The 14750-nt window shown below is 45.1% G+C and overlaps 1 protein-coding gene across 3 annotated transcripts; it reads right to left on the bottom strand.

Moving 5' to 3' along the window:
* Window positions 1-1067: 1067 nt before the first annotated feature.
* Window positions 1068-14416, bottom strand: cep63 (centrosomal protein 63). 3 transcript variants are annotated; one of them, XM_034080339.2, is made up of 14 exons: window positions 14189-14416; window positions 14071-14114; window positions 13753-13930; window positions 13411-13506; window positions 10128-10241; window positions 9932-10045; window positions 9691-9840; window positions 9074-9219; window positions 7122-7265; window positions 6954-7044; window positions 6398-6592; window positions 3165-3355; window positions 2814-3081; window positions 1068-2728 (listed from the first exon to the last, which is right to left on the bottom strand). In XM_034080339.2, the coding sequence occupies exons 2-14, from the start codon at window positions 14109-14111 to the stop codon at window positions 2504-2506; spliced, it is 1953 nt and encodes a 650-aa protein (XP_033936230.1). In that variant the 5' UTR covers window positions 14112-14114; window positions 14189-14416; the 3' UTR covers window positions 1068-2503. The 3 variants fall into 3 exon arrangements, with proteins under 3 accessions (XP_033936230.1, XP_033936232.1, XP_033936233.1); XM_034080341.2 differs by having other exon boundaries at window positions 14071-14111; XM_034080342.2 differs by having other exon boundaries at window positions 9691-9834; window positions 14071-14416.
* Window positions 14417-14750: the final 334 nt, after the last annotated feature.

The following is a 14750-nucleotide window of genomic DNA, read 5'->3' as shown; positions in this document are numbered from 1 at the left end:
CCGCTACATGTTAGAGCCTATAGTGAGCAGTCACTACATGTTAGAGCCTATAGTGAGCAATCACTACATGTTAGAGCCTATAGTGATCTGCCACTACATGTTAGAGCCTATAGTGATCAGTCACTACATGTTAGAGCCTATAGTGAGCAGCCACTACATGTTAGAGCCTATAGTGATCAGTCACTACATGTTAGAGCATATAGTGATCAGTCACTACATGTTAGAGCCTATAGTGAGCAGTCACTACATGTTAGAGCCTATAGTGATCTGCCACTACATGTTAGAGCCTATAGTGATCAGTCACTACATGTTAGAGCCTATAGTGATCAGTCACTACATGTTAGAGCCTATAGTGATCTGTCACTACATGTTAGAGCCTATAGTGATCTGCCACTACATGTTAGAGCCTATAGTGATCAGTCACTACATGTTAGAGTCTATAGTCAGCAGTCACTACATGTTAGAGCCTATAGTGATCTCCCACTACATGTTAGAGCCTATAGTGAGCAGTCACTACATGTTAGAGCCTATAGTGATCAGTCACTACATGTTAGAGCCTATAGTGATCTGTCACTACATGTTAGAGCCTATAGTGATCTGCCACTACATGTTAGAGCCTATAGTGATCAGTCACTACATGTTAGAGCCTATAGTGATCAGTCACTACATGTTAGAGCCTATAGTGATCTGCCACTACGCCTTCATAGAGAGTTCATTTATCAAACTTGTATTTATTGTTCTTTTCCAGAAAATGGCAGTCTGATCAGAGCTGAAAGAGTTATCTGAATACTTGAATAGATTAGGGATATCACAAGAACTTCCATGCCAGGATTTATTATTCGTTTTTCTTTTGCATTGATAATCATGTAATTTCACAAAAACTATTTGGGGTCTAGTTTGTCTTTCCTTAATGTTTTTTTTTTGGATTACACCCACCCACACACATATATATATATATATATATATAACACACACATATATATATACACACATATATATATATATATACACATACATATATATATATATACACACATATACCTATATATACACACTGTGACGAAGGTGACTTCGTCACTATGGACTGACGGCTTCAGGCTGGGTAATGTGGCGCTGTGTTGGCGTGATTGCACAGTATATGTTGTCTGTGGCTGATGATTGTGTGCACCTGGTGTCCTGTGTTGTCTCCTCCCCCCTCACCTGTGTCTTGTTGTGCTGATTGGAGTGTGTGTATTTAGGCTCTGTTGCCCTGTCTGTTGGGAGGGCTGGGTGTGTGTGTGAGATCCTTGTGGCTGCAGGATGTGTGAAAGGAGAACAGCAGGATTGAGACTGTGAACTTTGTGCCCATGTTTTTAATAAATGCCCACGTTGGGTTATATTTTTGGACGTTCTGCCTCTGCCTCCTTGCTTGCTTGGTCGGGGCCGCTCAACGGTCAGCTTCACATATACACACACATATATATATATACACACATATATATATATATATATACACACACACATACATATTTATATTATATATATATATATATAACAATTTCAAGAGACAGATAAAAGAAAAACGAGGCAGAAAACCCCCCCCAAAAAAACAGGTAACAATCAGAGCTCATCAGCAACACAACACTGTCAATGTGACCTCAAAACAACTCTGTCTTCACTGTGGGGACAGAGGAGAGGGAGAGAGGAGAGGGAGAGAGGAGGGAGACAGAGGAGGGGGAGAGAGGAGGGGGAGAGAGATGGGGACAGAGGAGAGGGAGAGAGGAGGGGGAGAGAGAGGGGGACAGAGGAGAGGGAGAGAGGAGGGGGACAGAGGAGAGGGACCGAGGAGGGGGAGAGAGAGGGGGACAGAGAGGGGGACAGAGGAGAGGGAGAGAGGAGGGGGACAGAGGAGAGGGACCGAGGAGGGGGAGAGAGAGGGACAGAGGAGGGGGACAGAGGAGAGGGAGAGAGGAGGGGGAGAGAGAGGGGGACAGAGGAGAGGGAGAGAGGAGGGGGAGAGAGAGGGGGACAGAGGAGAGGGAGAGAGGAGGGGGACAGAGGAGAGGGACCGAGGAGGGGGAGAGAGAGGGACAGAGGAGAGGGAGAGAGGAGGGGGAGAGAGAGGGACAGAGGAGTCTGGGCGGTATGAGGCCACAGCTTACTTGTTTCTTCTTTGATAGAGTTTAAGAAATGACTTTTGGGAATTCCAACTCTTTGTTGCCAATCTGAGTTTAATTGTGCAGAATCCAGATGTGCTCTGACAGGGAGGACCTTCGTAAAGGCCAATGATGCATTCAGGTGCTCCTCCTCTGCTCCGTTTCCCGAGTTGGGAAAACGTTCTTCCAACTTCGGTGTGTCCATGATCTTTAAAATGCCATGTGGGGACGCGCCCTAAAAGAGGATCTGTTGGAGCAAGTAGTTTACAGCCATCAACCCAACACCAGCTATAGTGTGGTCTGCCATGTTCTGCGTCATGCCAACGAAGCAAGTCCTGCAACAAAGGGCTGAAAACCACCAGTTGGATTTATTGCACCTCACTCCATCTCCAACCACTCTGCGGCCCCTGCACGGGGGCCGTGTGGGGGGACCCTGAGCCCCCTGGCAGGTACTTGGAGAGAATCCTGGCGTTGGTTTCTCTCATCCCCTGGATGTGGGAGTCCAGCTTCTGGACCAGCTCCTTAGCCAGGAAGCTCTCTTCCTGCAAGAAACGAGAGACTGTTTCGTCCCCTGGAGACACCGACAGAGGCTCCTGAGAGGGAAGAAGAGAGACATCAGTAGGATTCTCAAAATGATCTTTACGACAACTGTGGCTTATTCATTGTGACGAACATCACCATGGCAGAGGGAGGCGGTGTGGGCTTCTCTCTGGACTCAGAGCGTTCAGAGCTGGATCTTTGTTCCTCAGCAGCAGAGTCATTTGGACTCGGCACAGAGTTTCTCCTGGTGAGTCTTGTGGAGGAAGAGGAGGATGCTGAAGAAGCAGGCCTGCTGCATGGGGGACAGGAGGCCTGGGACAGGGTGTGCAGCTGCTGGAAGAGGCTCTGGATCTCTCCTGGGCAGAGAGCGCTGGGCTGCAGCTCAGCCTTTGTTGCCGTCCCTTGCCTGTGGTGACAGATAAAGAAAACGTTGGATACAATTGAATTTTCTTGATCTTTTGAGCATGTGTTTCTTTGTGTGGCAGGCACCTGTCCTGAGCAGGCTGTGGGGGGGCGGTCTTAGCGTGATGGAGCAGAGCTTGTTGGTATTGGTCAGGACAGGTCCTGCTGGAGGCCTGGAGTCGGGTTCGCAGCTCAGAGAGGTCCTCCCTCAGCCGCACGTTCTCTTGCTCCAGGCTGCACAGAGACGGCAGATGGGGCGCAGGCGAGGACTCCCCCCTCTGAGGAGAGAGAGCAGAGGCAGGTTTCAAAACTGAAGCCATGTTGAAGGGAGACACTGCCGGAGAATACCTTCTATACTACTTTAGGACAATTATTTTAGTGTTGCATGTTTCTGTTCAAATACATTTCCCAAACAATAATCTGAACAGTGGCAAAGCAAAAAGTGAAATTGTTAATGTTTGGGGAATAAAATGTGATATAGATCGGTCTATTAAAGGTCCCATGTCATGCTTTTCTGGTTATCGCCCGTCCCCTTGTGTTATGAAGGTTTGTCTGCATGTGAACGGTCTGCAGAGTCAAAACCCTCAAAGTACACCCTGTAGCGAGTAAAACTCTAACACAGAGGATACCTCCCCAAAACGCCTCGTTGGAGATACGTCACTGTCCATTTGATTCTTCCGGGTACGCATGATGTCATGTCGTCCCCGGAACGAAATAGACTAATCCGTGTAGCCGTTACGTTACGTCCGCGGAGCCGTTACGTTAAGCCCCCGCTGATTGGTCCAAATTGACCAATCCACGGACTTCCTCACACGCTCAGTGCAGGCAGCTCTGCTGATCTCTCCTCCCTGGCTGCAGGCTGATAACAGACAGTTGGGATCGCGGCGAAATCCTCTCTGCAGACCCATTCTCACAGCGTTTATCAACCTTTTTCTTACTCACCATCAAGCCACACTTATTGTGTTTACTTCGGCTGTGACTTTGTGTGTGCTCAGGGTGAGTTTGGCTGTGTTTCGCTGTGTATCGCTAAACAAGGAAATCACACCTCCACGGAGCTCAGCGCGATTCACAACGTCCCGACTGGTCCCGACCAATCGGAGCACACTGGGCTCACAGGGAGGGGGGGGGAGCTGCAACAAGCCGTTTAGTGGAGAGAGTGAATACTGCTGAATACACATACTTTACAGAGACCAATGTGAGTGTGGAGTATTCTAGTAGAGCTCAACAATGGAGTTATGATCAGTGCAAATGGCCATGACATGGGACCTTTAATGATAAATGAACCTAAGAAAATATATAGGAATAAACTTCAAAGTTTGGTGTTTGTAGGTGATAGTACTGCTAGGTGCATATTTCTCGCTAAGCAAATACAAATAAAATGTTTGAGGAAAACAACCTTAAAAGATACATATTGTAAAATGGTAAAAACTAAACTTACTTTGGTTAATTAAAAAGATGCATGAAGACAAAGCAACACAAACAGCTACAGTAATGTTGTCCTTCCAGCACTCTGAAAGAGCAACCTGTCAGACTGGACATGATGCTGCATCAGGCTATTGCCTGTCGTGTCTGGCTTTAAGAACAGAACGCCGTGTCATGAGTGAATAACTGCATCATCACCATTCATATGGTAGATTTACTAAGTTAGACATGTCTGTAAGGTCTACACATGTCTGAATCAAAAGATGTGACATCATGTAAATGCTGTTACAGTAGCGGCATCAAAAGTTACATTTGCACAGACCCCGCATTTCAGCAAGCAGGAGAGAAGACTGTTTTCAGACTGCAGTGAGAGCAGGGTGTCTGCAGGAATCTGGAGTCTAATGGAAGACCTTTTAAGACCTTCTTTAAGACCCTTTCCATACATTTTAAGACCTCATCGCAACTTCGAGTTCTAACCGGTTACCTTGGCGACACACTTTACCTCACGTTGACTATACACAGTATGGATTGTAAGATAGCTCAACTAAACAGCTTGTGATGACTCCTTATCATAATTCAGATAGAACAAAGCACAGGAGAGTGAAGGGAGTGACCAACCCAATGCAAGGTTTATTAGAAAAAGAAACCATTAGAATTTCTAAAGTAGTATTTGATTTAGGCATTGTTCCCAAGAGATAAAACAAAGAACGATATATATGTTAAGACTTGTCTCGTTCTTAATATAGACTATATTTAGGGTCGCTGTGTGTTGACTTTACTTTAAAACAGCAGATCTCTGTGACCGGATATCGTTCTTTTGGCTTAGTGAACGTGTGTCTCTTCCTTGGAGGAGCAGCATCGCCGGACTCCGCTGTTCCTCCGAGGCTCCTCCGTGCAGAGAGTCTGCAGCGGTGTGTCAGCGACGTGCAGTCAGGGGAGGCACGGATTGGCCATCGGGAGAGTCCAGACTTAAACGCCGCGGCTTTCTGGCTAGCACTTAGCATGTGGGACCGGACTGCTTTGATCCCCATCGACAGTGGCGAGTCTAGAGTCTGTGGGCCCCTCGAAGCAGCTTTCATCCCACCAGTGGCGCCCCAACACACTCTTCCCCCCCAGAGTGGAGCAAGGGAACGGAACTTAAAATAAGAAGCAGCATTTTACGGCGCGCTATGCACGGGGCCGCCTTGAGGGGGTTTCCCGACATGTCGTTGCAGTAAATTAAAGGGCGTTTCATGTTGTCGTTGCTGTGGACCTTCTTACCTTGGAACATGCCGTTTAATACTTTTTAATAGCCTTAATTTTTGCTAAATTGATTGATCAACTTTTAATACTTTTTAATACCCCGCGGACACCTTGGAAAGGTTGTTTTTGAAATGCTAAAATAATGGATTGTAGCAGAATTATATATTATTATTATTAATTATATAATATTTCATTAGAAAACTGCACATTTTGACTATTGGAAATGATTTATTTTGTAAAATAATTCATGTAGGCCTATTATTTGTATTATATATTAAAAATAAATGTTTGGCCTTTAAACTAGCCTGCATTGACCCGCCATTTTAATCTAAATCTAGAAAATAGTATAATAGTTAAAATATTAATGTAATCTTATCTGAAACTCTGCAGAAAACAACACATCCATACAGAATAAATATGAGTGGCTCGATCTGTAAAGGTCCTATCATGTCTGAGTAAAGACATAAGAAACACACATTTGTCAGAATAACAAAGAAGTTCACTTGGAAGGCTCATGTTCCCATTGTGATCGTTATGATGGAACTATGGAATGATTGTGTGTGTGTGTGTGTGTGTGTGTGTGTGTGTGTGTGTGTGTGTGTGTGTGTGTGTGTGTGTGTGTGTGTGTGTGTGTGTGTGTGTGTGAGAGTGCTCACTGTTAGCTGGGCTTCTTTCTGTGCTGCTCGCCCCACCCCCCCACAGTGCTGCCTGATGCTGGATGGAGAGCCCTTCAGTGTGCAGATGGTGGCGTCTCGTTGGTGCAGCTCTGAGGTCAGTCTGGAGACCTCCCTCCTCATCCCCTCCACCTCCCCACTGTGAGTCTGCCGCGCCCTGAGGAGCTCCTCGTGGACCTGTGGGAGGAATCCAGAGAAATCACAATACATAAGACAGTGTAGGGCAAGGCATGTGTTTGGGCTGTCACTATTGGTTAAAGTTGGTGTGTGTGCGGTGTGGAGGTGTGTGTGTGTGTGTGTGTGTGTGTGTGTGTGTGTGTGAGTATCTCACAACATTAGGTGCAATGTGGCAATGACTTTTACCACAATATACAATATGTACATGAAATTAAAAGGAACTAAAGAATCTTGTTCTTTTTGTTCTGATACAGAGTCCTCTCAGCGGCTTAAGTGCTTTTTGCTACAACACACACAAGTACAGTTTGGCAGTCAAGAACTCCAGCTGCCACAGCGCGAGCAGGCCGAGGAGATCACTGACCTTTGTCCTTTCTGCCACAGAGGAATCATATAGTGCCTTGATGCTCCTCAGCTCAGATGGCTCAGCTTTCTGCCGGCTCGCCCTCTCCAGACTGAGCAAATGAGAAAGACACTGATGGAATAGAGTCACATTACTGTCTGGAGACGTAGTGGTGTGGCCAGCTCTCACCTCTCTTTGAGACACGCCACCTGAGCCTTCAGATGATCCTCACATGCTTCAGCGCAGTAAAGCTTGGTGGCCGTCTTCTCCAGGTCTTGTATGAGGGTTTCCACTTCGGCACAGCCCTGAGCTGCCAGGCAGTCCTCCAGAGAGCTGGGGGGACGCAGTTCTGTTCAACCGTCTACACAACTATATGTTATACTATACAACAGTGCAGCTATAGACTACGGTCACTTGTCCGTGCCCTCAGTGCGCACGCAGCGTGGGGAAAAGCGATATCATACTTGTTAGAGAATAATTCTTCCTTACTCCTAAGATATTTAACCTTATTGCCTGTTGGCGTAAAATACTCTGCCCCTCCACCTGGAACACACCTCAGCAGGAACCGACCAGTTTGATACCATCACGGATTTTAACCTCATTTTAAAAAAAAAGCTGGAGAACCATGTGTGGGAGTTTGCACCTGCTATGTCCGACTACTGTACGGGTTTCAATGACCACTTGTTACCATGTTTCATTTGAGTATTGCTTGTGTGTAGTGTCCTGCCTGTCTTTCACTCTGTGTGTAGTGTCCTGCCTGTCTTTCACTCTGTGTGTAGTGTCCTGCCTGTCTTTCACTCTGTGTGTAGTGTCCTGCCTGTCTTTCACTCTGTGTGTCGTGTCCTGCCTGTCTTTCACTCTGTGTGTCGTGTCCTGCCTGTCTTTCACTCTGTGTGTAGTGTCCTGCCTGTCTTTCACTCTGTGTGTAGTGTCCTGCCTGTCTTTCACTCTGTGTGTAGTGTCCTGCCTGTCTTTCACTCTGTGTGTAGTGTCCTGCCTGTCTTTCACTCTGTGTGTCGTGTCCTGCCTGTCTTTCACTCTGTGTGTCGTGTCCTGCCTGTCTTTCACTCTGTGTGTCGTGTCCTGCCTGTCTTTCACTCTGTGTGTAGTGTCCTGCCTGTCTTTCACTCTGTGTGTCGTGTCCTGCCTGTCTTTCACTCTGTGTGTAGTGTCCTGCCTGTCTTTCACTCTGTGTGTCGTGTCCTGCCTGTCTTTCACTCTGTGTGTCGTGTCCTGCCTGTCTTTCACTCTGTGTGTAGTGTCCTGCCTGTCTTTCACTCTGTGTGTCGTGTTACACTGACAGGTCTCTCTTGAAAATGACCTTGAGTCTCATTTTTTCTAATGTAAAAATTAAAACAATATTCTATGGAAGCCCTGAGAGACAGGAAAATAAATCTGGTGATCCGCTTTCTATTCTTTTCTCTCCTGTATTTAAGACGGATGGAGGATGGAGCTCACCACTACCCCGGCCCCAGTCGCGTGTTGCTTCATCTGTTTATTAGAAATTGCATATAGTTTGAGTTTGGTGTCTCGGCTCGGGCCTCATCACTCCACAGATGTACACAGAACATTGAGAGATGATTAGATAACTACCCCCCGAGCCAGGGGGAAGCTGGGGCCGACGGGCAGCTTAAATAGAGCAGCATGTGTGTGGTTGGTTGTAAGCGGGACGTCACGTGTACATGTATCGTTGGTGCTCCAGTGGACTGCCTGAACCAGCTCGCAGGCTGAGCCCCACTTCTGAGGGATGATAACCCACTACGTATTTACCCTGTGTTTAGTATTATTTTGAACATGCTGTTAAACATTTAAGAAAGATTCCATGGCAACACTTTTTTTGATCTGTTCAATCAATGATTCAAGATTAGAAAATGATCTTGGCCAAATTAATTGACCCATCTGTTTCAGAAGGAGTTTTTAAAGGAACTTAGAAACATTAACCTGGCCAAGCCTTTCATTTTCACCAGAGCATAAGAAGAAAGTGGTTAGTTAGTAAATGGATCACCAGAACACCTCTCAGGACTAAAGCCTGATCCATACAGCAGAGACTGGCCCTCCTCAGTGCAGCTGCAGTGTGAGGAGAGACTGCCCTCTTGTGTATCGGTGCTGTACTACATCATACACATGAGCAATCCACCCACCGGATGACTTGATGTTTAGCCTGCAGGGCTTGGGTCAGTCTGGCCGTTTCGTTGGACAGCCTCTGGCATTCCAGACCAGATGTTTGCACAAATGAACCCTGGGAGTCCAGCGTGGCGCGGAGCTCCTGCCTCCCCTCTGAAAGCACCTGTGGAAAGCAGCAGTGGATCCTCAGCTGAGAACATCCCATTCTAACCTCCTACACTGCGCTACATGTACACATTATATTACATGACATACATGTACATGATATATTATCTCACACAAACATTATATTGGATTCATAGATATACAGGTTAAAGGGGAAATATAAACTCTAGATTTTGGCTTGGACTATCCCTTCATTCATCTCTTTATCAAGCACCTGATAAAGCACTTTATAAATAGAATGTATTATTATTATCATTATTATTATTTAAGTCGTGGACACGTATAACAATGATGAATCTGATTTGGGGCGTGTCAACTGAGAGGGACGGTTTGGACCTAGTATGTCTCACTCCGAGTATGCTGGTCTTATCAGGTGTCCTCTTAAGTCTTCAGATGCAGATTAACACTTGTGATATTATGCGTGATGGCCGACTGGTCTTCAGGCTTGCTCAGATCTTTATATTCCTACCCCTGCGCTGAGCTGCTCTCTCTGTCCCAGCCACAGCTCCAGCGGGCGGAGGCGCTCCAGCTCCAGCTCCTGAGAGTGCAGGCTGCCCTGAGCCTTCTGCAGCTGCAGACACACACGCTCCCGCTCTTTCCGACACAGCGCCCCCTGGGGCTGGGATAACAGAACATATGTGTAATAGTAACTGGCCTCCACTTCGCTTCAGCGCTAAAGTCTGACTTGGCATCACATTAGTTTATTTTACCTTCATGAGAGTGAGCTCATCAGTCAGGCTCAGGTTCTGGGCCTCCAGCTCGGTCACTTGTTTTTGGGACTGGATGTGTTGCTGCTCCCACTCCACAGCGCGCTGCTGGCAGACCTGCAGACACAAGGGATGGATCACCTGCTCCCAACCAGCAGGGGCAGTAGGTGCCATCAGTAAGTGACTGATGCTGTTGTACCTGGAGCTCTTCACTGAGGCCAGCCATCTCTGATGCTTTGCTCTTCGCTCCTCCACTGGACTCCTTCAGCTGTTTGCGCTGCAGCTTGAGGTAACTTCTCTTTAACTTATCCAACTGCAGGAACAGATAGCCACATTCAAATGTCATGAACTTTTCATTCAGCAAACACTTACTAAAAAACAAGATAAGACAAAGATTGACCAATACAATTCTCATGAAACAAAAAGAAACATAACGGAAAAGGAGAAGGAAGGAACGTTGTATATATCTTCAATAATACTGAAAATGAATATAGTATTTTTGGGTGACATATTTTAAATGGTTCGTTGATATGTTTGATATACCGGGAATGCAATTGTTGATATCAGTAATTGTTATTGTAACTAAAAAAAGAGGAATTACTGATATCTATTATTACATCAAATATATACTCCGGGTTCCTGCAGGTTTCACCGACTCAAATGTAAGACTTTTTAAGACCACTTTGAAAAGCATTTAAGACCTGTTTCACAGCAACAAAGTATGAAGGAACATGGCTCTGAAAGAAGAAATACGTCCCATAATTACTAAGTTATTGATTGAGGTCAAAAACACTAAACTTACAATGAAAGCGTTTAGTTTATTTAATAAATGAGAACATGTTCAATGTGAAAAGTGACAGTAGATAGATTAGTTGCAATTTGGTGCTTTATATATATATATATATATAAAAAAAATAAAAAATTAAACACCTTGAATTACAGGGGGGGCGCGGGGCTCCGTTGGCGGGGCACAGCGTACACAGAACTGTGATACGTGTGTGTGTGTGTGTGTGTGTGTGTGTGTGTGTGTGTGTGTGTGTGTGTGTGTGTGTGTGTGTGTGTGAGTGAGTGATAAGAGCTATATGCAGAGCTCTGCTGCCTTCATGCTGTCGTATGATTGGTGTTTAGATCCCAGGGTGTATGCAGGAATCCTGAAGTCAGATTAAATTCCTTTTAAGACCTTTTTTAAGACCTCATCGCCACTTTGAGTGTTAACCGGTTACCTTGGCGACACACTTTACCTCACATTGACTATATACAGTATTGATTGTCCTTCCTCCTTATCTTCCAACCATTTGGACGCAGACCTGCATTTCCCCATAACGATGTTGTTTAACAACCGGCGTAAACGGACCTTCGTGCTATCGAGCAGTGAGCGTGCGATGTCCTGTTCAGATGACGTCAAACCCAACGGGATGCCGTCGATAAACTCCACAGAATCACACTGCACACCTACGCCATGACTACATTCAGGCACACTGTAGAACACAACCTCTCTGGACCATTCATATACTTATTGAAAACAAGCTACGAAATGTAATACTTTTTAATAGCCTTAATCTTTGCTAAATTGATTTATCAACTTTGAATGTAAGACCCACTGTATGGTAATACGATTTGACGAGCGAAATGTGATTTCTACATATGATACTTGTAACTTGTAAATAGATGTACAGGAACTACTTTGCAGTGATCAAAATGAAATGTCATCACATTTTTCCGCAAACTAAGATTGTTCGGTTTTTAAAGATAGAAAATGATGTCGTTCCTCTAGAATAGATGTATTTCATTAAACTGGAGTTGGACATACATACATAATACATCAATAAATTAGAATATCGTGGGAAAGTTAATTTATTTCATTAATTCAATTCAAAAAGTGAAACTCATATATTATATGAATTCATTACACACAAAGTGAAATATTTAAAGTCTTGTTGTTTTAATCTTGATGATTACGGCTTACAGCTAATGAAAACCCCAAGATCAGTATCTCAGAACATTTGAATATTACATAAGACCAATAAAAAGGAGAAATGTTGGCGTGTGTATGCATTCAGTACTTGGGCATCCTTTTATTACTGCATCCATGCGGCATGGCATGGAGGTGACCAGCCTGTGGCTCAGCTGAGGGGTGATGAAGCCCAGGTTGCTTTGATAGCGGCCTTCAGCTCGTCTGCATTGTTGGCTCTCGTGTCTCTCATCTTCCTCTTGACTACCCCATAGATTCTCTATAGGGCTCAGGTCAGGCCAGTTTGCTGGCCAATCAAGCTCGGTATCTCCATGGTCACTAAACCAGGTCTTTGGCAGTGTGGGCAGGTGCAAAGTCCTGCTGGAAAATTAAATCAGCATCTCCATAAAGCTAGTCAGAAGAAGGAAGCATGAAGTGCTCCAAGATGTCCTGGTAGACGGCTGCGTTGACTTTGGACTTGAGAAAACCCAGTGGACCAACAGCAGCAGATGACATGGCTCTCAAACCATCACTGACTGTGGAGACTTCACACTGGACTTCAAGCGACTTGGACTCTGTGCCTCTCCACTCTTCCTCCAGACTCTGGGACCTTGATTTCCAAATGAAATTCAAAATGTACTTCCATCTGAAAAGAGGGCTTTGGACCAGTGAGCAACAGACCATCTCTGTTTCTCCTGAGCCCAGGTCAGACGCTGCTGACGTTGTCTCTGGTTCAGGAGTGGCTGGACACGAGGAAGGCTCAGTTGTAGCCCATGTCCTGGATACGGCTGTGCGCCGTGGCTCCTGATGCACTGACTCCAGCCTCAGTCCACTCCTTGTGAAGATCCCCCACATGTTTGAGTGGCCTTTGCTTGACAACCCTCTCAAGGCTGCGGTTATCCCTGTTGCTTTGCATCTTCTCCTACCACACTGTTTCCTTCCACTCAACTTTCTATGAATATGCTTGGATACAGCACTCTGTGAACAGCCAGCTTCTTTAGCAATGGCCTTTTGAGGCTTACCCTCCTTGTGGAGGGCGTCAATGACTGTCCTCTGGACAACTGTCAAGTCCGCAGTCTTCCCCATGATTGTGAAGCCTACTGAACCAGATTGAGAGACCATTTAAAAAGGCTCAGGAAACCTTCGCAGGTGTTTTGAGTTCATTAGCTGATTAGAGTGTGACGCCGTGAGTCCACAATATTGAACTTTTTCACAATATTCTGATTTTCTGAGATACTGATTTTGGGGTTTTCATTAGCTGTAAGCCGTAATCATCAAGGTTACAACAAATAAAGCCGTGAAATATTTCACATTGTGTGTAATGAATCCATATAATATATGAGTTTCACTTTTTGAATTGAATTAATGAAATAAATTAACTTAACACAATATTGTAATTTATTGAGATGCCCCTGTACATATATGTAGAAGAGCTGTTCATGAGAGATGTCTTAATAAATGTTGACCTAGATCATCAGTCAAATGAAAGCATTTTGAACTTGTTTAAACTGTGTGATGGACCAAGCCTCACCTCCTCGCGGAGCCTCTGCAGCTGCTTCTCGTTCTGGGTAACCATCTCATGTCGGCCCGGCTGCACCTCCTCCAGCTGCTGGCGGAGCAGTCCGATCTGCAGGCAGAGTTTTCACAGGAATGGTGTCGGGAAAATGTGTCTACAATTCCAACATGATGATAACACATGGGACATCCAGCGTCAAACTTAATATAATAATAATAATAACAATAATAATTGCGCGGCAATACCGCACAACACTATTCTTCAAAAATGAATGATTGAAGTGGAGATGGTCAGTTTCCAGATTTCTGCGTCAGGAAACAGAACATGAAGAATTTTAGGAAGGATCTGCTGCTTTACCTCCAGGTCCCTCCGTTCAACCAGGTTCTTGGAAGCCAACAGCTCATCTTCGCCTCTCTCCAGCCGGAGCTCCATGGCCTGAGACTCAGCCTCCCACTCCCTCCTCTGATGGTCGATCATTATGTCGATCTGTCTCATCAGCTCCTGAAGCTCCGGCTCGCATGATGACAGCACAGAGCTGGAATAGAATACATATATTACACATTTAGATGTGGGCTATACCTTCGAGGATACCACATCATTAAGAGCTAACCATCACTACGTGATTTTAGCATGATCTCAAGTTAGTAAGAAATGCACTGGCTTTAGCCACCCTACCTTAGGTCAGGGTTCTGCAGACATCCCAGAGAAGCCTCCATCTGCTGGTAAATGACACGCTCAGCGTTAAACTTCACTTTAACTTGCCTCAAGTTAGCTACATGCAAAGTTAACTAACCTAGCAACCTCTGTGACAGCATTGGCGTTACTACCTGAACCAAACTGAGCTGTAACCACGTACGTTGCGTGGATTGAAATGGGTAACTAACGTTGGACTGTGGAAAAGTCTAAGTACAGCAAGAAAATCCTTAGCAAACGTTTACAAGTTTTAGAGCGACAAATTACTTTTGTTTACAATGTTAACTGAACTACACAGCAGCCAGTACAAACTCGATTTCCTGATGTAAGGCGGTAACTCCGCCTCCAACCTGTGACCTCAGCACGCTGTACGTACGTCTAGTGGTCTAGTGTTAGGGGACTAATCATAGGTTAAATTATTCTCTTACCGTGCACGGTGCATCTGGCATAAACAGGCTGTTGTATTATACACATAATAAACCAAATGTCTAGCGAGTTAAATTACAATAACTATAACTATTTTCCACATTCCATATTTGGAATGCCTGTGGACAAACTGTTACTTGGACTTCAATGAAAAGTGAGACGATGTGTATTCCACACTATGATAGTTACACAAAAGCTAAACTAATTTGCAAATCAAAAGGCTCATCGTGTTATGT

Source organism: Pseudochaenichthys georgianus, chromosome 4 (assembly GCF_902827115.2).
Source record: "Pseudochaenichthys georgianus chromosome 4, fPseGeo1.2, whole genome shotgun sequence".
NCBI lineage: Eukaryota > Metazoa > Chordata > Actinopteri > Perciformes > Channichthyidae > Pseudochaenichthys > Pseudochaenichthys georgianus.
This window is presented reverse-complemented; position numbering and strand designations above follow the sequence as displayed.

Coding starts and splice junctions, on each gene's coding strand:
- cep63 (XM_034080339.2), bottom strand. CDS start 14,111: ATGGAGGCTTCTCTGGGATGTCTGCAGAACCCTGACCTAAG. Junction 7,045..7,121: donor GTGGCGTGTCTCAAAGAGAG/GTGAGAGCTGGC, acceptor TCATTTGCTCAG/TCTGGAGAGGGCGAGCCGGC. Junction 3,356..6,397: donor AGAAAGAAGCCCAGCTAACA/GTGAGCACTCTC, acceptor CTCTCTCCTCAG/AGGGGGGAGTCCTCGCCTGC.